The 23,443-nt window shown below is 41.9% G+C and overlaps 1 protein-coding gene across 1 annotated transcript; it reads right to left on the bottom strand.

Annotated features, from left to right (window-relative positions):
* Positions 1 to 1,214: 1,214 nt before the first annotated feature.
* sh3bgrl (SH3 domain binding glutamate-rich protein like) lies at positions 1,215 to 23,230 on the bottom strand. The gene is made up of 4 exons (XM_052089325.1): positions 23,051 to 23,230; positions 4,388 to 4,573; positions 2,110 to 2,190; positions 1,215 to 1,867 (listed from the first exon to the last, which is right to left on the bottom strand). The coding sequence occupies exons 1-4, from the start codon at positions 23,093 to 23,095 to the stop codon at positions 1,832 to 1,834; spliced, it is 348 nt and encodes a 115-aa protein (XP_051945285.1). The 5' UTR covers positions 23,096 to 23,230; the 3' UTR covers positions 1,215 to 1,831.
* Positions 23,231 to 23,443: the final 213 nt, after the last annotated feature.

Below are 23,443 nucleotides of genomic sequence, written 5' to 3' on the forward strand. Positions count from 1 at the left end.
AAAACCGCTAAATCTGTACATTATTCAAAACTTTTGGCTGCCACTGTGTGCATATACTGTATATATAGTACTTTGCATAAGTATTAGGCACATAAGATGTTTCACAAAAGCATTTTGTCTTAAGATGGTTATTTATATCTTCAGCTTTAGTGAGTCAATAGGAAATATAAATGTTAGACTCCCAAACATTACTTTTGCAAATAGAAATGATTAGAATAGAATAACTTGGAGCCATCCAACAGATATCATGTCCCCCATAAAGCCCCCCACTGAACATTGGGTCAGTCAGAGATTACATAAAGAGACAGAACCAATTGAGACAGCCTAAATAGAAGAAATGTGGTGAATCCTCCAAGCTTGGAACATCCAATCTGCCAACAACCAAGATAAACTGTGTCCAGGTGTCCCTCGGAGAATTGGTGCTGTTTTAAAGGCAATTGGAGGTCACACTGATTTATTGATTTTAGCTTTTTTTTTTTTTTTTTTTTATGTTTACTGGACTTTACTGGATAAATTAAAACTATTTATGTCATTGTTTTTGAAGACATCCTCACTATGCAACATTTTTCACGTGCCAAAACTTGTGTGTGTGTGTGTGTGTGTGTGTGAATAATCACATGTCGCATTTCACACTGTCCAAAAAATAAATAATAAAGTTTGTCCACAGTATAACATAGTAATTTGTTACTGTCATTTCTGTATACTGCCTTTATTAGGCACCCCTTTCTTGTCAATCTGGTAAATATGGAAAGTTATTATAAATATCACATTTGCACTGGATTATCAATTTCTGTAAATAAACCACCTTGTTTTTTCACTGCAACATTGTTGTCTGGTGACCTTTTTTGCACAGCATATTTTATATTTCTTTATAAAAAATGTAACACCCTAATAGCCCTTAAAGGCCAGCTGGTGTTGAAACAAATACAAAACGCAAATTGAAATTACAAAGACACTATACACCCAGGTACTCAGGAAATGGGCACAGATTCAGTTGTTTGCTAACAGTCAATAGTTAAATAATTTGAAAGACATTTGCATGTTGCATACCATGTACCATATCCTATTTTGTTTTTAAAAATGTTATGCAGTATACATCCTGTGAACTATACAGTACATTAGTCTGCAATTATAGAGATTTCACAGTTCTCATGTCCTTTCTCTCTAGGAACAACATTGATAATGATTATTGATAATTCAATAACAGCGGGTAGCTGGTTTTATTTATTTATAGTAATTTGCTCTTAGAAAAAAAATAAAATACACTATGAAGACATTAAAAATGAAAAGAGAACCAGAACAGAACTGTATGAAATACACACACACAAATGCTTTAGTATATAAGCTTGCACAGGTAAGAGAACAAAATGTTTGCATAAAAGCATTAAAACATTCCAAAATGCATAAAGTATAAAATGCATTTCTGTTTATAATTGTATGGGCTATATTAAGGGACTTGTCAATGTTTTGTACTGTGAGTAGTATATTTCACAGAAATGGGCATTGATTGAATGTTGCTTGAACCACGTAAATACACACTGATATTCAAGTATAAACTTCTAATAAGATGCATGTTTAAACGATTAAGTAATTAATGACTGTATAAATCTTAACCGTAAATGAAAAGCTGTCAGACTAGTCTTTGTGCAAGTCTGGAGAACTGCTTTAATTTCAAGCCTTGTAAAAGTGATTGAGATGGGCTGTGGATTGGATTGAGTGTGCATCACAAATAATTCAATTTAAGTTTAAAAAGAAAACTGAACCAACAACAGAAAGGAAATGAGAAAGTGCAGGAGTCCAGCGGGCATGTGCTGGGATGGGGATCTTCACACTACTGCTGCTCTCTCTTGGATAAAGCCTCTGCCTCCTGTAAGGAAACATCCATAAAGACTTCAGTTCAGATCAGTTCAACTATAATAACCTGTTCTGTACAGCCGTTAGCTGAAGACTGGGCACATTGTGTCCACTGAAGCGTGCTGCTGCCTTACTCAGCAGGGCCTGACTGAATCTTTCACCTTATTAAGCACTCAAGCAACATTCCACATAGTGGGCACATACATTAGACATGAGGTGGGAATAAAACACCCTTTATTTCTCTAGAGCACCCACCTTTGAGCCTGGGGGCGCAGTCAAGCCGAGGAACGCATACACAGCATTGTCTTCACGGGCGTAGAAGAATGCCTCGTAGTTCTGTAGGGGCAAAATGACAGAATATCATTTAGAGAGCAGCTGCAGTTTCTCAGAATGCAATACTCCTCTTTCCCAGGATGTGTTATAACAAGACTAAAGTGTATCTGATATTCAAACATTATACTATCTGCTCTGAGTTTCTTTTGAGGATACTTTTGTGAACTCATACAAGTAATATTTCTGGTGACTCAGGCAGGGGTGTGCATCATTCAGAACTGAATTTAGAATATCAATTCCTGAATTTGAATCTGTAGCAAACAGGATGTAGTGTCAATATTTAAATTTAAGTAGAATTAATAGAGAATGAATTTCAATGAAATTGTTGTTAGATTTAGTCTTTAAAATGAACCATGTTATCATACACACAACACAATATATATAGGGTGTTACAGGATTAAAGGGTAACTAAACCCTAAACCAACTTTTTTTAGTTAATGATCTGTAAGAATGGGGCTTTATTAGTACTGGTCATTGATTCAAGTAATTGTTTTTACATTTGTGTATAAAGTGTTTTAATTCTACAATATATGGTGTAAAAACGTCTGAGTGCTGCCCTCTTCAGGTTGAACGGTGGCTACTGCAGTTGAATTTTCCTATTGGCTGTTTGCGGTACTTCGTGACGTAAGCGGTGACAGCTGACGTAGGCAGGTTCCAGCTCACCACGCCCTTGGTACGAGCTACCACGCCCATGGCAGTATAAAAACCATCTCGTTTCGTCAAAACCACTGTAGCGAGTCAGGAGTTGGAATTGCGAGTATTGAAAACGATCAGGATAGAGTATTTTAGCATCTATTTAGCATAGCATTTATATAGTTATTTAGATTATATAAATAGCCTATGTAGCCTATGTAGTTAATTAGCATATTTGTTAGTGTAGTATTGATAGAAGCATAGTTAGTTAGTAGCATAGTATTGCGTCAGTTAGGATAGCTTCAAGTTAGCGTAGATTATCTGTATTTAGTACAGTGGTCAGGATGGTACGTAGGTGTAATGTTGCTGGTTGCAACAGCACTGCTGGACTGTATTGCTTTCCATATAGACTTGGAAATTAGAGCCAGGGGTTGCACGTCCTTGTTCTGGAAGACCGTGAGTTCCCGCCTAGAGCTGTAGGAGTGTGCAAACTGCATTTTACGCGGGATTGCTTCTCCAACGCAATGGAGGTGGAAATGGGCTTCTCCAAACAGCTCAGCTGAAAGCGACGCAGTGCCAAACGCTGCTCCTCCTGCATGGACTCCACCACCTCAGCGGCGTCTTGAGGTGAGTGATCATATATATTTGAATCACAATTTATGGTTAGGCTAAAGTTAATCCTCTGGGGCCGACAAACGCGCATTCGTGATGCGGGAGTGTTAAACGTATTGCACCCTTATACATTGTATTACGGTATTGACTACCTGTATAGTTTTATTTGGAGATATGGTTTTGTACATGATGACGTTACGCTTTACGTCACATTCTTCTAAGTTGAGAGAACAGCTAACTGATGTTATGTTCAAGTGAAGCTTGCTAAATAAAAATCCTGCTAAAAGGATAAACATCACTGAACAGCATTTCGTTTGTTTTTCCTGCACGCGTGTGAAGGTGAATGCGCACTCGGATGCTCAACAGGGAGTTAAAACCGCAGTTTGAGCCAGCGGCTTGAATTGATATGGCTCCGGCCCTGTGTCCACAGACAATTCACCCTCCTCCACTTCAGGTGAAGGTGGGGGAGAAAGGTCCTCGACTTCAAAAGACCGCTCCGTGGCAAAGCTACTTGTGTCACTCTAGTCACTCTCCATTTTAGAGTCTGACAGCAGCTGTCAATTAATCTGTCACTACGGGTCTCAGGTGCAACTCCAGGTTGCTCCGGGGGGATTGTCCCTGTAATAAGTGCAATGTAATTTGATTTGCATAAAAGCATCTGCCAAAATGCATAAATGAGAAATATTTTGTCTTATAAAATGTTCTAAATAAGAATAATTAGTATAAAACAATGATGTAATAATTTTTCACAAAATGTCTTGTAATGAAACTGTTGTGTGGCTGTGCTGAATTTCTTTGAATTGTAAATCAGTGAATTTCACTTTCCATCAGTCCAAATCAACTTCCTGTGGGTGTGGCCAATTCCATTTAAATTCAAATTCACATTCATGAACTAAAAGAGATCCAATTTTGAAATTCTGATATTTTGTCTAGCCCTGGGTTTGGGCATGCGCACCCCACAATATCTTGCTTCATTGAAGATCTGAGGAGGTAAAGGGTTGCCTGTGGCCGGCCGAGAATCCTCCGGAACATTCTCCCGCATCCATTTCCTGTTGTCCTCATTAGCTGCGATATCACATTCCTCAAACTGAATCTTATTGGCTGCCAGGAAACCCATTACGTCCTGCTGCTGTTTCTTGATCTGAGGGCAATTGAAACATTAAATCAGGCATTAAAATGGATGTACACAAACTGTGATGGGCCGCTCAAGCCAAAGGCAGGACATTTCATGTTTGAGAGAGTTTTGTCATTTAGACGTAAGTGTATTTTCATCAATACAGGTGACAGTGGTTAGTCTTGTCAGTTTAATTCATTAACTCACCCTCATGTTGTTTTAAACCTGTATGACTTTTAATTAGTGGAACAAAAGAGATGTTAGGCAGTATGTTAGTTGACCATTCACCTTCATTGTATGTTTTATCCATACAGTGAAAGTGAAAGGTGAGTCATTCTGCCTAAAATCTCTTGTGTTCCACAGAAAAATGAAAGTCATACATTTGGAATAGTGCTGAAAAAACAAATCAAGAAAATCAATATAAAAAATAATCAACAACAAATGTTTTTATCGATTAGCTGATTGTGCGCTGTTGACGCGGAGAACCTCTTTCAGTGTATGCTTTCCATTACAAAGAGTCCCTTGTATTTATAGAATAAAGAAATTACAGTAATGAGTTACTACGCTCTACTCTGTGGACAAACCTTTTCCTTTTTTTGGAAAGTGTGAAATGCTTCATAAAATTAATAATGTAATTATATATTGTCAAGATTCCCTTGTTGTCTGCCCTGTGTTTCACTAGTCTTTGTCAAAAAACTCCAATTCCCATGATTCCCGGCCCTCATCACTCTGTCATTGTTCGCACCTGATTGTCGTTTGTGATCATCCTGTGTATGTGTATTTAAACCCTGTTTGTTCCCCGTTCCTTGTCGAACGTTGAATGTGAATGTTTCTACTGTTTTGAGTCCTGATGTTTACGCTGTTCCCTGTCTAGCTGTGTTCATCCTGCCATGTTTTTCCAGTCCGTGTTCCTTCGATGTTTTCATGTTTTAGTTTCAGTTTTCCCATCATGGATGTTTCTATTGTTCCTGTTTGTTTGTTTTCAATAAAACCCGCATTTAGATCCCCACTCCTCGTCTGCAATCCTAACATATATATATATAAAAAACAAACAGAATTTATCAAACACAATTATATTTAAATTTGTTTTCCAAATCTAAAATATTTGTATTTATCAACACAAGAAATAGGCCTACAATTTGGATTTTTTTTTATCTGATTATGTGAGAACCTGAGAGACAGGACTCAAGAACAGAGGTAAACAGTTCAAAAGGATTTATTAATTGGGCAGAGATGAGGAATCCTCCTCCAACGATACTGGGTGGTGAAGACAGGCGAAAGCGAACTGGAAGGTAACCACACTTCCCGATACGTGGGCATTAGGCAGAAACCCAACCTGAAAAGGTGACGCTACACCCCCCCACCCCCACCCCCACCCCAAAGGGACACCTCCTGACATTTTAACGGGAACATCATACAAAAAAGAAAAAAAAAGACAAACAACATGAACGTTTAACAAAAAACAGGAAACACCAAAGAAAGGGAGAGAAGGGAGGGAGCTTAATGTAAAGGGGTCAAAAGCAGGGTCTGGCAGCTTGGGAGGAGGCCTCAGGGCAAAGGCAGGGTCTGGCTGCCTGGGAGAAGGCCTCAGGGTGGAGGCGACACAAGAATGGGCAGTGGCCACTGGGCAGGGGGCAGAGAACTGAGTGGCAGCTGCTGGATATAGTTCAGGGGGGAGCGGCTCAAGGGGCAGAGCAGTGGATAGCTCAGGTGTAGATGCTGATAGTGGAAGAGGAATGGCCTTCGTGGGAGTGAGCACTGGCAACTGCAACTGGGGAATGGCCTCCATGGCTGTGAGAACTGGCAGTGATAGGAGAACAGCTTTCATGTCTAGGAGAACTGGCAGTGACGGGAACATCTTCCATGGCTGTGAGCACAGGCTGTGACAGGGGAACAGCCTACATGGCTGTGAGCACGGGCAGGGATACGGGAACATCCTCCATGGTCGTGGGCACTGGCAGTGGCAGGGGAGGAGCCTTAGTGGCTGTGAACACAGGCAGGGAGAGGGGAACGACCTCTGTTGTTGTGGTCACTGGCAGTGGCGTGGAAACAACCTTTGTGGCTGGGAGCATAGGCAGGGACAGGGGAACATTCTCAGTGGCTGTGAGCACTGGCAGCGACTGCGGAATGGCCTCCAGGGCTGGCAGCGCTGGCAGCGACTTGGGAATGGCCTCTGTGGCCAGGGGCGCTGGCATCGACCCGTACACTCACACAAAGAGGGTACACAAAACACGAGGCAGGCCGATACAGCCATGGTCCCGTCAGACTGAAACCCATCCTGACAAGTAGACAGGACTGTGACAGATTAATCAATTACCACTTTTCTCCATATGAGATGGCATTATAACATATAAAATAACTTATATTTATAATTGTGATGAGGAGGAGGGCATTCCGGGCCGAGATGATGCACAGCCTGTGCTGAATCAGCGGAAGAGTGAGATAAAAAGGAGCCGGAGGTGCCAGTTTGAGAGAGAGAGTGATGCACGTGGTTGTGTTGCACGTGTGTCTGTTTGCTTATGTTTTTTTATGTTGAGTTACTTATTAAACTTTATGTTTTCTGTTCAGCTGGTTCCTGCCTCCTCCTTGCCCATTCTTTATCTGTTACAATAATGTTAATGTATTTACTTCATTATATCTTAATATAATAACTTTCTAATAATTAAATAAATTGTCAAATGACATTATGGATCAAAAACTGCAGCTTTGGATCAGATATGTAAATCCATAAGTTAAAATATCTAAATGCAAGCATACTATATAAATGGTGGTGCTGATTGACTACATAGACTTTATGGTCATATTCTGCATGACTCATCATTGTACATTATTCCAAAGAAAATTAATCATTAAATCTTTCATTCAATTTGTAATACTTGCTCCACCTTTAAACAACATTACTTTTCAGCTCATCAAACCCTTGTATTCTTCCACAACCAGTGATTTAGAAGACACTTTTTAAAATCCTATCAAATCCTGAAGGATAAATTTGAGTTCAGCAAATGTTTCCATATTAAATATTATATTTCACTTTGGAATATGTCACATTATGGAAGTAAAATGGGTGGCAAAGACATGTTTCATGTTGGCTTAAATCTAACCTGGGAATTCTGAAGAAAAATAAAAAGTTGAATAAACTTAAAACAATAAAGCAATCATCTGCAAAGCATTTTTGAGTTTACTCAACTTTAGGGAAAATGAGTTGTACCAACTTAACAATTCAAGCTGGATTGTAAGTTCAATGTATATAATACAATAAGTACAACTTAATTTCAACAAAAATATATGAATAACTTTTACAAGAACTAAGTTCAATTTTGAAGTTTAGCTGATCATAGTTTTCAACATTCGTTTCTTTGTTGTTCATTTTAGATTTGTGTCAGCCCCATCAAAGAACCACATAATCAGGATGACTTAAGAAGTGGGGTAGATGGGGAAGACTTTTTTGTCAAAGCACCAGACTCAAATGTTAATTATCCTCCCAATCACATCTAGTAGAACATTTTTCGTTCAGTAGTTTTAGTTGTTTAACCTTTCAAATGAACCATAACTGTCACTAGAATGTCACCCGGAACGCGATCACAAACGGAAAAATTATAATTCATTAATCAAGTTTCAACAACATAATGGCAAGCGCTCCGAGGTAAAGCAGCTATGCAAAGACCTCTGAAGTGACGTGTAAGCAGGACATTACATTTTACAAATACATCTTGCTTTGATTTCTCCATCCTTGTTTCCTTTCCTTGCATGCTTTCCTTGTTTCCTTAAAGAGTGGTGCTAGGATGCAAGGACATGTGAAGCACCCCATCAAGTTCACAAAATGTCCATTAAAAGGACAATACTATGTAATTCCTCTGCAAACATACATGTTGTTAACTAGATAGGTCTATGAAGCAATCCAGCAAGCAATCTGTGTCAAGGTATAATGCTAGAACTAGCAGTGATAGCCCTCTATTCTGCCTCAAATGGAGTCCTGGAGACTGAACATGAGCATGAGCACTGAGCATGCAAAAAGGCCTGTTAGTTCTTTCTTCACCACACATGCCACTGTATGTTCTCACTGTTGTTCTTGTACTTAAATGGCATAAAAGTTCACTATTACATGAACTGATAGTCTTTTATTTACCTGAAAGCAAGACACAATAACTAAGAGGACTGTTACAGCATTTAGTATACTGTAGCAGTAGATAAAAAGCATCAGACAAGTGACTAATAAAACTAGCTTACATGAGGCTAACTACTAGCTGTACAGTATTCTGTCAATGTTCCATTAGAAACAATTTATCTTGTTAAAAACTAAGTTTTGAATTAAACAAAAGTTCAATACATTTGCAGATACTTAGAATATATGAATATTCTGCAGGATTTTCAGTGCTCAGTACAAAAGTAAAAGAAAAGCATAGTGGGAGGGTTCTATACCAGAAGAATTCCCCTAAAAGGGAAAACAGAAAGCAGGGACCCGCCGGGACTCAGGGAGGAGGGAGTTGGTATAGCACACACTAAATATGGCCCGCTGAGAGAAAGTGACTCACGTTCGGCTTCAAAACGCCAAACAGCCCCTCAAAAGCAGAGCAAGAGGAAAATGACTGGAACTCTTGACTATGTGGCTGCACACCAAGACAACTCTGGAAGATGTATGGCTCGGACATCATATAGCAAGTCTTCTGAACTCATTCAATCAATTTATGTGATGAACGGACCATAATTTAAATCATCGTTCAATTTCAAATCATTAATAAGGTACATAAGGAGCATCAATAACATTAAACCTCTCTGACTTTAGCGTGTTTCATGACCAAATGCCATGAAGTCATGTCACACAAAGTGATCACAGAGAAACTTATAATGAGAGGAAGTAGTTTTTAAGTTTTTAAATCACTGACTAGATTATTTAAAAATAGGCATTACAATATGTTTATTTAATATATTTACCAGTTTTTATTGATATTTCAACAAACATTGACTATTTCATGATAAACAGTATATCGTTATTGTGATTATAAAATGACTCATATCGGGGGGAGTGGTGGTGGCGTAGTGGGCTAATGCACACAACTGTTAATCAGAAGGTTATCGGTTCAATCCACACTATTGCCACCATTGTGACCTTGAGCAAGACACTTAACTCCAGGTTGCTCCGGGGGGATTGTCCCTGTAATAAGTGCACTGTAAGTCACTTTGGATAAAAGCATCTGCCAAATGCATAAATGTAAATGTAAATATAAGATTTTGGTCATATCGCCCACCCCTAAGCATTATAGTGAGTTACTTTTTACTGCCATTGTATTTCGCAAACTCACGAAATAATTTATTTTGTGTTCCGCAGTATAAAATACGATTTGGAACAAAAGGTGGAATAAATGATGGCAGAATATTCATTTTTGGGTGAACTATTCCTTGGGTGGATGTGTTGAACTTTGCTATTGTTTCATTCAAACTTAAGAGTTCTTGGGGCAGTCAAGTCTCTTTCAGTTTACAACATGTGAATTAATAAAATTCCTGCTCAATTAAATCTGGATCCATTGGGGTTTAGACTGTTAGCAGAACCAGTCAGTTAATGTAAGTAAAACCAAGCAGCAGCAGCTGTGTTATGCTTGAGGTATCTGCAAAATATGAAAACAGATTGTTGCATCAACTCAGAAGCTGTTGCACAACGTCTTTCCAGCAAGGAGGAGTCTGTGTTTCCCTCTTTTTCACTGTGTTTTGCCTAGTTGAACTAACAAAAAGCCCTTTATACTGCAAGCAAGTTAATTTGGGATGGAGAAACATCGTACACTACATTCTGCCTGTGCTCATTTTCTCAGCTGTGAGAAAAACTTTGTAAACCCTTTGCAAATATTAGGATGGCTCCTACATGTATATGTGATTTGATCTTTGATCTCAATCATGATAATAAATAGATATACAACACACAAAGTTTTACTGTTCCATGTCTTCAGTTAACAACTCCAGAGGTCATTGAAGTATGTTAACTTGGTGAAAGGTTTACCACTACATGAAAACGTGTGGTGCATACAGTAAATGGCACTGTTACATGTTGCAGAATTGAATTACAGCACTTTGTAATACTCCATGTTAGCATGAGCACACTCTAAAATTGCAATCAAATAACATTTTTGATTACTTCAAATTAATAATTGCTTTATTTTTAAGGGACTTTCTAAAGAGCCCCTTAGAGAACAGGGCAGGATTTATTTTTCTGAAATGGTTTTGAGTTACCTTTCAATAAATTTACCATGGTTTTACTACAGTAACCATATTTTAACTGTGATATTTGAAGAGAAGCCACAGTAATAATACATGAAGATGAAAACAATGGTAATAAAATCATAATTTTGTGGCTATAACCATGTTTTTGGCAAAAACCATGATTTTACTATAGTAAGACTACACTGTTAAAACATTTTGTGTGAGTTTACAGTAAATTCCTGGCTAAAGGTTGCAAGATTTTCATAGTGTATTTTACTGTACAATTTCTACAATTTATTAAAATTAAAAGACAACTGTATACTTCACAGTGAACAGGGTCATGAAATGACTGTAATGTAGCAGTGCCAAACCGATTTTCTCCCTACAGCACAGTGCAAAGAATAATGTTCATAAAACACAATGTTCATAAAATACACAATCAGCTAGGAGAAAATGTATTAACTTATTATTAAAGGGAATAATAAACACCATAATGGTGACTCCAAATGAAACACGATTATCCCACACTGCAGTGTGAAATTGTCATTTCTTTTTGTTTTACATTTATTTGTTGTCTACAGTAATATTGTAGTCTGTATTAACCATAGTTTTTGGTGAAAATCTTGTTTTTACTATAGTAATATTGTAATAACCATGACTGTAGTAGCCTAACTATGTTTGTTTGGTGGAAACCAGGGTTTTAAAACAGTATACTGTATATAGTGTTTCCCCAATCATTATTTTCAGTAGCAGTGCTGTTGTGCTCACGTCCAAGATAGAATGATTTTAAAAGTATATAGCCTAATTATGGTCTTCCGCTTCAGTCCCTTGTTTCCCAGCAAGACGAGATGCAATCAAGCGCTGAATTACATTTATATTGTTGTTCTTGCAGATACTTTTAACAAATACTTTAACTGGTATTTAAAGGGCAGTTCATTCAAAAATTAAATTTCTGTCATTACTCACCCCAAGCCTGTATGAATTTCTCCCTTCTGTAGAACACAAAAAGAGATGTCAGGCAGAATGTTAGTTCCAGTCACCATGCACTGACATTTTTTTTTTCTCCATACAATGTACGGTGACTGAAACTAACATTCTACCTAACATCTCCTTTTGATTTTCACTGTAGAAAGAAATTCATTAAATCAATCAATAAACATTTGCAAGTAATGACAGAATTTCTATCACTTTAAGAGTATAAGTCAATACTCACCTTGGCCTTTACATTAAAAATGTCCATTTAATGTTAACAAAATGCATTGATGGATTAAAAAGATTAATCCTGAGAGAGAACCTTGCTTATATTATACAGTATGTATATTAAAGATAGGAAATTATCTATTTTCATATTATGCATATAATACAAATTTTAATGTCAATATTTATTGTCAATGTCTCTATTATTATATTTTTTATGTATATTTAGACATACTTATATAAACTGACTGATTCACATGGCAGAGAATAGTCCTGTGTATGTCAAATAGAAAGATTAACAGGCGTTTAAGCGTTTCCCTTCACTCGGAGTACTGGAAGCTTAACACAAAGCATTTTGCTGTTCTTGCCTTTTTTGTCAAATGTGCTGTATTGTGAGGAAGCAACACGATTTACGTGTCAAAACTAGATTGCTCTGACGTCCAGCAATTGCAACATTGAAAGCTTTTCTTTCTTGAGCGATAGGTTTATGTTGCATGTCAAATCATAAGTTCAGTAATATGCGACTTCCTAACTGCGAGCTTGCACTAAACTCAACAAGAATTCAATGAGCTTCTGCGTGAGAGAGAGAGAGAGAGTGAAAGAGGGATGCAGAAGAGTAGATTTATCCATGAAAATTCTGGTATTACACTTTGATAAAAACACATGACTATTGATTTGACTGGTTCCTCTGTATGAATTGGTTAACAGATTCTCATCTACATGTTAAAGTGAATAAAAGTGTGGGAATTCCCTTCATTATGAATGTGGAACATAAGGGAATGACTACATTTTTGTGCAACACCTGCCCCGAATTTCAGGCCTTGTAGGTATAATGCTTCTTTGCAGCAGGACACCATCACTGACACTGTGAGGATGTGCGTGTATTTGTGTGTGAAAATTGCGGGGTCTCTTTTGTTTCATCCTAAACACATTCAAATGCATGCAGTGTCGTGCAGCAGACTAAAGCTAGCAAGTGTTACGTTACATGAAGAATATTTAAGATGAGGTATGTAATTTCTGCAACACTAGCTCTACCAAACGGAATTGTCCGTTCTAAGCGGGTCGCTCTAAACAAACACAGGAATATGATAGTGCCACAGAAACAAAGCATTTACAGTTTTCAAGAAAATGAACCTCTGAATGACTTGTAGTTGTCTCTGCAAATCAAGATGGGATAGAAGGCAGTATTTCAACACTGAAAAAGTTTGATAAGCTTAAATTAACCATGTGAAAACCATGTGAAAGCAGCAGTGCTCATAATTTAGTAGCACCAGTGCGCCGCTGTTGAATGCATATAGTGGAACAAGGGTATCCATATAGTAACCATGGTTTTACTATAGATTAACCATGGTTAATATTGTGGTTACTATGGCTTTACTACAAATACCATATTTTAACCAGTATTTGCTATAAAAGCATAGTTAACACAAAATTCTTATTTTTATTAAAGTTGTTTTAATTTTCCTGTATTATTATTAATATGGTTTCAGTACGAATATCATGACTAAAATACGGTTCTTTTAGTAAAACCATGGTAAATTTATTGCGAGGTAATGCAAAAAAGGAAGAGGTTTCAGAAAAAACTTTCTGCCCTGTCCTCTTAGAGGGCTCCATAATTTTCTACAACACATTCAATATAATGTCTATATTTCCTCCTTATTCATTGTTGCACTCGATCTGATCCGGATCAGATTGAGCCCAGTCGGCTGCGTTGCCTTTCAAAGTTTACTCTATTGACCACGAACAGATACGAATGTGTTCAATGCATGCGCGATACAACTGTTTTGTGATACTCTTTTAGTACAGTCAATGGCAGGCACATGTACTGGCGACGCGCACAGATGAGGCCTGTCCACGTGTCGAGAAAATCTGGGCCACGTGCAGACTGTGCTGGTCACGAAATTTGAGTCTTGCATACTGTGCACGGAGCGAACAGCAACGCAAACAACTAAAGTAAACCTTCAAGGCTAATTTATACTTACTCGTAATTAGGCATCGCTTAGTTCGCCTAAAATGATGATGAAATGCAGTGATGTTTCTGTTCTGCCAAGGAGTTCCTTTGGTGAGATTGGCGTTTGGATCATCTCTGAAATTCTTGACCCGAGAGAACTCGGCTGGTTTAAGAGCGATGGTGATTGGTTAAAAATATCTGTGGGTGTGGTTTGGACATGATGCTTTTTATTTACAGTACAATCACGTGTGCCAGCTGAGGAGTTGTTACCTGCACTGTAAAAAATTGCTGTAAATTTACAGCCAAATTCTTACAGCAATCTACTGTGATTCTTAAATACAATAGTTCCCCTTCTGTCGCTCTCTCCACGTTGTGTCAGAGAAGCAACACTAGCGGTCTCTCTTGAGCGCCGATATTCACCTCTGAACTATGAAAAAAGGCCAATGAGAGTTGGCAACCAGTATTTGCAAGTCCCGCCCCCGGACATACGGGTATTTAAGCGGCGCAAATACGGGAGTTCATTCAGAAAATTTCTTCGGAGCCGATGGTCGTGTCTGCAACTGCTGCGTGTACACAGCGAGTTCCTGCTATCCTTCTGCTGCATGCTGTTGGATCTTACGGCGCACAACAGCGGCTTTCTCCTGGTTGCACGGCTGTGCACTTCCTGCCGCTGAGTGCTTCGACAGTGCAGATATTAAAGATCTCTCTCGAGTTCTTTTTTCTTTATAAAAGAGTGATTTTATTTAAAAGAGTAATTTCCTCTAAAAGAGCAGAAACACAGCGGCGTTGAACGTCCTTTTAAGGACGCGTCTTTTTCAAGATGCCTTTCTGCCCCTGTGTTGTTCCTGGATGCGGTAGAGTACTCTCCGCTTCCGACGGCCACAGGCGTTGTCTCGTGTGTCTGGGCAGCGATCAGACCGAGGCTGCGTTTGTGGATGGTTCGTATTCTCATTGCGAGAACATGACCATGACAACGTTGCGGTCGCGGCTTGCTTAAAACCGTAAGCAAGCCACTCCAGCCGCCCCGCGTCGCTCCTTCTTCCCACGGGATTGAGGACGATGCGGCTGGCGATGGAGGCGATTCGGGGATGGCAGCGGGTGCAGCTCCACCGGGTACGCCCCCTCGGACCACCCGCGCCCCGACACGCTCATTAACTCCTGTCCCCGCTCGAGGTGGTGGCGACTCGCCTCACAGCCATTCTACCTACCCTCTTGCGATGGAAGCAGATGAGTTCGCCACGACATCGGAGGGCGTGGGATCTGATGCTGAGGACTCCTCTGGACTGCCGCCTTGCACGCCCAGAAAGAGGCCGACGCACAGATGTCCGATATGCTTTCCTGGGCAGCCAACAGCGTGGGCTTGGACTGGAACCCTCCATCCTCCCCACAGCCATCACGGCTGGACGACTGGTTCTTGGGTGCAGGGCGCCGCTCACAGCCTCTCCCCCTCAACCCCCCCCCCCGGTTCCATTCTTCCCGGAAGTGCATGATGAGCTGACGTCTTCGTGGAGAGCACCCCACTCCACTCGTCACACCGCCACCTGCTCATCCGCCCTCGACGGCGGAACGCGCCATGGATACACGGCGATTCCCCAGGTGGATAGGGCTATTGCGATCTATCCCCGAAGCACTACCACCTGGCGGGGTCGCCCTGTACTCCCTTCCCGGTCCTGTAGAGCAACATCCTCGCTCACCGCGAAGGCCTACAGCGTTACCGGACGCGGTGCTTCCGCCCTGCATGCCATGGCTCTCCTGCAGGTCCACCAAGCCAAGGCACAGCGAAACATGCACGGGGGTGGCCCTGATCCCGACACGCTGCAGGAACTGCGCTCAGCGACCGACCTCACCCTAAGAGCAACGAAGGTCACAGCGCAGGCGGTCGGGCAGGCGATGGCCACACTGGTGGTCCAGGAACGTCAGCAATGGCTGGACTTGGTTGAGATGCGTGAAGCTGACAAGACTCGCTTTCTCAACGCCCCTGTCTCCCAGTTCGGCCTCTTCGGCGACACCGTTGAGGACTTCGCCCAACAGTTCTCCCTGGTGAAGAAGCAGACGGAGGCCATCTCGCAGATCATGCCTCGCCGCAAGCCTGCCGCTATGGTCCAGACTCCATCTGCTCGCCGAGGGCATCCTCCCACGGCCAGAAGACCTTCCTCTCCGCCTCAACCTGGGCCCAGCTCTCAGCCCCGGCGTCGAGCAAACCGCGGGAAGCGTACGCCCCCTGTCTCATGGACCCCATCAAGGACCCGGAAGGCTCCCAGGCGCTCCTGAGACATCGGACCCAGAGCGCAAGAAGTTAGCTCCAGAGGTGGTAAGACCGCTCCGTCCCCTGGTGGAGGGCCGGGAGGAGAATCTTTTGTTTTTTCATTTGCCGCACCCCTCAACAGGTGCTGCGGTACCCAAATTCTCAATAAAAGAGCTATTTCCTTTACCTCTGGGTCACATGGCCCGCAAATGCCGTTCTCACGGCACTCTGCTTTCAGGCCTCAACAGTCCCGGCTCCCTGGATGCGGTGCTCCCGCCCTCAGCCCCACAACTGTTCACCGGTTGGCCGGTTCAGACGAGTCCAGAGGACGCCAGCGTCGGACCTCCTCCTCAGTCATGAACCCGCCCCCCGCCAGGTGCGCGGAGAAAGGTAAGTGCTTTGAGTTTGCTCTCGTTGCCACGTTGCCCCCCCGACGCCACGTTACCTGTTCCGCACCGTTGCGAAGCCCCGCCGGGTATGTACAAAATTCTCGTCCCCTTGGTGCCCCTAACACGGAGCTTAGAGGCATGGCTTTCACTGCCCAACCCGTCGCGATGGCTGCACCGGACCATTCGACTCGGTTACGCAATTCAGTTTGCCAGGTCTCCGCCCCCCCCTTCGTGCACGACAGACACGCTCAGTCCCTGCGCAAAGAAATCGCCTCCCTTTTAATCAAGGATGCGATAGAGCCTGTCCCTCCAACCGAAACGAAGAAGGGTCTCTACAGCCTTTACTTCGTTGTACCCAAGAAAGGCGGTGGTGTACGACCGATCTTGGACTTGCGAGTTTTCAATCGGACCTTGTCCAAACTCCCGTTCAAAATGTTCACCCAGAAACAAATTCTATCTGGCGTCCGGCATCTAGATTGGTTCGCAGCGATGGACATGAGGGACGCGTACTTCCACATCTCGATTCTCCCTCGACATCGACCCTTTCTGCGGTTCGCGTTCGACGGCCAGGCGTATCAGTACAAAGTCCTCCCCTTCGGCCTGTCTCTGTCCCCTCGCGTCTTCACGAAGGTCGCAGAGGCGGCCTTCCGAGGAGCTGGCATACGCATACTCAATTACCTCGACGATTGGCTCATTCTGGCCTCCTCGCGGGAATTACTATGCGCACACAGAGACCAGGTGCTCAAGCACCTCGGCCGTTTAGGGTTTCAGGTCAACTGGGAGAAGAGCAAGCTCACCCCGGTCCAGAGCTTCTCTTTTCTCGGTTTGGAGTTAGACTCAGTCTCAATGACAGCACGTCTCTTCAACGAGCGTGCTCAGTCAGTGCTGGAATGCCTCGCTTCCTTCAAGCCAGGTGCCGTGGTCCCCTTTAAACGTTTCCAACAGCTCCTGGAGCATATGGCATCCTCCGCGGCGGCTGCTCCGCTGGGGTTGATGCATATGTGATCACTTCAGCACTGGCTCCAGACTCAAGTTCCGAGACGAGCATGGCGCTGCGGCACGCACAATGTGAAAGTTTCCACTACCTGCCGCCAAGCCTTCAAACCCTGGACAGACCTCTGCTTTCTAAGGGCAGGAGTACCCTTGCAGCAGGTGTCCCGACGTGTTCTGGTTACGACTGACGCTTCCAAACTCGGTTGTCCTCACGGGACTCCAGAGATCCCAATTCGAGCCGCTATACTCAGTTGGACTCAGGGCTCTCTCTCTCAAGACCACCCTGCTAATCGCGCTCGCCTCCATCAAGAGGGTCGGGGACCTGCAAGCGTTCTCTGTTAGCGACTCTTGCCTGGAGTTCGGTCCGGCAGACACCTTCGTGATCTTAAGGCCGCGACCGGGCTATGTGCCCAAGGTTCCTACCACACCCTTCAGGGATCAGGTAGTGAACCTGCAAGCGCTGCCCCGGGAGGAGGCAGACCCAGCCCTTTCACTGCTGTGTCCAGTACGTGCTTTACGTATCTATCTGGACCACTAGATGCTCTGAGCAGCTCTTTGTCTGCTTCGGGGGACAGCAGAAAGGGAACGCTGTCTCCAAGCAGAGACTCGCCCACTGGGTTGTCGATGCCATTTCCTTGGCTTATCACACCCAGGCTGTGACCCCCCCCTTGCGGGTCCGAGCTCACTCCACCAGGAGTGTTGCGTCCTCGTGGGCACTGGCTAGGGGCACCGCCTTAGCAGACATCTGTAGAGCAGCGGGTTGGGCAACACCTAACACTTTTGCGGGACTCTATAATCTCCGAGTTGAGTCAGTATCGTCCCGTGTTTTCTCAGGTCTGAGCCCGTAGAACTCGGTAGCACGCTGACGATCTGACCGCGTGAACCACTTGCGCCTAGCGCCCTTTCCCCCTAACCAAGGGAAAACAGTGCGCCTCGGTTCCAGGAGATCCCATTTTTTGGGCCGCTGGTTGACTCCTCCCTAGCCCTCGTGGGTCCGCAGTTCAGCGGAGGAACTTGCCGACCCAAACCACTGCGGGTACTGCAAGCTACCCTGTATTGGTATAGGTGCTCTACAGGTAAGGCCTCCTGTTCGTATTCCCCCTGTGTGTAATGCCACGGTACTGTCCCCTCACGAGTTGACTCCCGTGTCTCCCTTAGGCAGTTACAGCTTCCTCGGTCACCGTGCTGTATGCTTCCCCCCTCTATGAGGCTGGATCTACCACCGCACCAAATTTTCCACATAGGTCCTAAGTTAGGCCATCTGATGTATTTGCCACTAAAATTTGCCTCCCCTCCCGGGTAGGTGTGGCCTCCGCAGGGTCTTCTCTGCCCTGAATAAGGGTTAAGACCCCCTTCCCTCAATGCATGTAAGGGCCCTGGCCGTAGTTGCTCTATGCGAGAAACATAGAGAGAAAAGAGGCCCAGCCAGGCTGGCACATTCCAGGTTGGCGGCCATCACCTTGTTCCCCCCTCTAGGGTAACGATAGGGATTCTGATTGGGGCATTGGGGAAGGGTACGTGCAGCCTGATGCAGTTGGTCGTTCTGCACGTAAGAATACCTGCTCGCTCCTGCATCAGCAGTTCACGTACACGGCTCAGCGCATGGCACTTTTTAAGTGGACCCCTAGTGTCGCTTCTCTGACACAACGTGGAGAGAGCGACAGAAGGGGAACGTCTAGGTTATGTATGTAACCTCCGTTCCCCGATGGAGGGAACGAGACATTGTGTCTCCCCTGCCACGTCGCTGAGCCGAGCCACTGTTGTGGCCGGACCATTTCCGGCTCCTCAGAAAAATCCTGAATGAACTCCCCTATTTGCGCCGCTTAAATACCCGTATGTCAGGGGGCAGGACATGCAAATACTGGTTGCCAACTCTCATTGGCCTTTTTTCATAGTTCAGAGGTGAATATCGGCGCTCAAGAGAGACCCCTAGTGTCGCTTCTCTGACACAACGTCTCGTTCCCTCCATCGGGGAACGGAGGTTACATACGTAACCTAGACGTTTACTGTTAAAAATTTTAAATTCTTGAAGATCAAGAGCAGGCTCACTGTTAACTAACTAGTTTTACGGTAAAAAGCTGGTGTATGCAAGGCATTAGGGGAAAATGAACATTTAAAATCATGATATCATCTTGGCGAAAGCTATAGTGACATTTTGAAATGTACATTTTAAACCCCCCCCCCATGAAAATGTTAGTTTGTGGCACATGGTTAGTGTTCATGATGTTTCTGACCAACACCTCTGCTCTTTATCATCTCACATCAGCCTTCACTTGTCTGTCTAATGAGAAGTCAAATAAAATTTAAAAAAATCAAGCATTGAAGCAATGTATTATTACAGTAAATGTACAACGTTGCCAGGATTGAACAGTGTATTTTTTATGAAAAACAAGAACCTGTACACAGTAAAATATCACCCCTAAGAGAAATACCCATGAACCTTTGTGCTTGAATAAGTATGTATGCTTTGGCAATGCATTAGGGCTACAGGTTTTTAGGTTTTTATTCAGACTTAATAGAAGTCTTAGTTTAATTAGTATTGTTGTTTTGTTATCAATAGTTGTATTGTTTGAAGTCACCATCATGGTGATTAGTGTTCTCTTGAGCTGGCACCTTAGACCTTCTGTATTATTATATTATGTTCTTCCAGCCAGTCAATTTATGTTAAAGTAAAACACAAATTGTTGCACTGTGCTACTTAGAAGACAAAATCTAAGGTCAGCCTGAATGTCTGATCCTACCTTACAAATGGCACTATACATAAAAGCAAAAACAGTAAAGGATATTTCAGCAAAATGATATCAGCCAGTGTATGATGTTTAAGAACCTACAGCATGACCCTTGTTGACAAGACACACACAGATATCAACTCGCGGCATACAAAACGCAACAATGGTGACAATTAACAAACAAACTTTTACATAAAAAAGTAAAAGCTGAACATTAAACGTAACTTAGATTTCAACAAAAACAATGTCAAAATAAACCAGCACATATTAAAAAATCTAAGTAATTTCTTCATGCTGCAGTGCATCCTGGGAACTTGGCTGTTAATTTCAACAAAACTAGATAGTATGTAATTTGACAGCTATATGCAGCTAACTTACTGTGACAGGGCGGAGGGCGGGGCGGGGCCGGGTCGTGATTCTACACACCCGGTCCCTTATCAGGCTAATCAAGCCTCCGAGAGGGATAAAGGCAGACTGTGGACGGTGGTGCGAGAGAGAGCGTGCGTTTACGGGCAGCTGCCCTGTGTGTGTTTGTGTGTGTCTTTTAATTTAATTAAATGTCACACTTACAGTTGTAAATTGTAGATGTAAAAATAGTATCTAACTGTTAATTTCAGCAACAGCAAGACACCGTTAATTTTACAGTTACATGCTGGCAACCCTGCTGCCATTTCTTTACAGTTTTTTTGACGAGAAAATGTTTAACAGTGTAGGTTACTGTCATTAAAATGGATAACTTTGAAGCCCATCACAGAGATTATGTGGAAGTATCGTTTTTTTACATGATTTGCAAAGACAGCATGGCCACGACAAATGAGTGAAGAGAGTTTTACGTTTTTAAAAGTGAAAGGGGCAATGACAAGTTTAATAAAGCAAAGAAATGGCACAGCGCTAAAAGCGGTGGTCCACGGAGAGAAAAACCTGCATTATTGGCTTTACTTGTGGCTGGAACATTATGTTAAACACCGTGACATCACTCTAAACTAACTCATTTTAAAATGACGTTGCGCAGAGTATAAACGGCGGCTTAATTCGCCTAGGGTGCTTTTGTTCGTCCAGGAGAAAAAAGTTTGGCTTCTTCCAAAGTATAAACCAGGCTCATCCATTTGCTGTCACAGAAACACAAACTGATGTACATGAACATAATTCATAATTTCAAATACATGTAATCCAAGTACCGGTAATGTACTTCATACTAACTTAACATCAGTAACTGTTATCTGATTACACAAATTAAAAACGCAATTTGCTTCATTAATTATGGACAAATATTTTTTATGAGATTAGAGTAATTTAATACAATTTACTTTGTAATCAGATTACACCAAACACCGTTAACCAGCAAGAACATTTATATTGTCCCTGGTTCATAAATAGTTGTTATATGACTTCTTCATTGATTAGCCAGACTCTGAATACAAGCTCAACATCTTATGACAAAACACACAGATACATGTGCCACCAAAAAGAAAGATGGAGATCCCATCTCAATGTGAGCTAAACTAAAATGTTAGTTCACCATTTACAAATGAATAAAAATATGCATATACAACTAAAAGGTGAACATTGACACATCATACTTTTAATATTCCTAGAATATAACACTTCTGTGTGGAACAGTGCCCTATGAATTATAATTAGCTTTCTCTTTGGAACTTGCTAAAGCAGCTCTTCATAAAGTTTGTTCTTCTCAAATGAACTCATCAGTCACTGTATTCATTAGTAAAGCGCTAAGATTTTATTTGGTCCTGTAATTATCGTTGCTCATTCTCTTGCTTACCTCTTGAATCTATCCACATAATTGGATTACTTTCCACAGAAATCTTCCTTTATTTGTATTTTTTTGTATAATTAGTCATCAATAAATTTCCTGTAAATGATGTCCTCATGTCTGGAACTAAATATTATTGCAATAATTTCAAAACCCCATTCCCTGGAACTGTAGACGTCATGAACATAAGATGTCATTCTGATGTCACATAACTTTAGGATCCATAACCTCACCAAATTAGGAAGAGACACCTGCTGAAGGAGCAGTTCCCTCTATGGTGGCCTTTTACTTCACTTCGAACAGTCAGGATGTTCAAGCCACAAGTTCTACTCAAATATAGCTCAATGAAATGATAACATGGGTCATTTGAGCTAATCTTTCGTAGTAATATGCACCTCATGTTTGGAAAAGTCTATCCACCAAACTGTGAACTGAGCACAAGCGATCGTTTCAGAGACAGTGATGTTTGAGGAAGTGGCTACATTAACTGTCAACCTCAACACCATATTTAGAGTTTGAGCTGACAGTGTTTCTTTTCCTCTTGGTTGAGTTTGATCGAGAACAAAAGACTCTTGTAGTCTCTAGTAGTTTATTTAGTGCTGTAGATGTTTCATTGGTAAATGAGCCCTAAAATATTTGCAAACAACAATTATTAGCCTATTATTATAAAACACTACTAATAATAATAATAACAAACATCCTTAACAAAAATGTAACATGTTTGCCAGAGTTTCAGCCAAAATACTAGGCTACTGTTATTCGTTATTGTTATTAGAGTTACTGAGATAACTTGTATTATCTAGCACTGTCATAAAAAGAAATAACAGAAATTATTCTGAAAAACTTCTAACACTGTTTAAGAGAGATCCTAAATTAATTAATCAATATTAATTTTACAGTATTGAAAATAACTATAGTAAGTATGGCATTTTGGCGAAAACTATGGTTACCATGGTGATTTTTTTTTTTCAAGAAATTTCTATTTACAATCGCAAATTCACATTTGATAATCTTATAGAGCTCATATATGAAGTTCTTACCGATGTTGACCCAGAGGATGATGCGATGTAAACTTTGATCACCATGATCTCAAATTCCTCAACGCTTCACAGAGACAAAAACAAACTGTTGCAGAGAGACAGAGAGACTTTAAGGCACAAACTCCCACGTTCAGTTCGTTTCTCCCCGTGAGAATCTGAGCATTTCTGCCCCGTCTCACTTTTACCCCTCCTCTGCTCCTCCTCCACAGAAACATGGCTGGCGGAAACTTCCTGCTTTACCAGAGAGAGCCGATGTGAGAATACAAAGATTGGTCCTCAGACTAGTTCCTCCTGAACAAAGAACTGGTCGGAAAATATTCACGGCTTCCTCAAAACAGCTGATATGAATATACAATAGAGTTAAACTATGGATGTGAAATGAATGACTATGTA

The sequence above is a fragment of the Xyrauchen texanus genome, chromosome 23 (genome assembly GCF_025860055.1).
Source record: "Xyrauchen texanus isolate HMW12.3.18 chromosome 23, RBS_HiC_50CHRs, whole genome shotgun sequence".
Taxonomy (NCBI): domain Eukaryota; kingdom Metazoa; phylum Chordata; class Actinopteri; order Cypriniformes; family Catostomidae; genus Xyrauchen; species Xyrauchen texanus.

Excerpts from the sequence above, each read along its gene's own strand:
- sh3bgrl (XM_052089325.1), bottom strand. The coding sequence starts at position 23,095 with ATGGTGATCAAAGTTTACATCGCATCATCCTCTGGGTCAACATCG. Across the intron at positions 4,574-23,050 it reads CATCCTCTGGGTCAACATCG|ATCAAGAAACAGCAGCAGGA; the intron begins GTAAGAACTTCA and ends AATTGCCCTCAG. Across the intron at positions 1,868-2,109 it reads CTGCGCCCCCAGGCTCAAAG|GAGGCAGAGGCTTTATCCAA; the intron begins GTGGGTGCTCTA and ends GTTTCCTTACAG.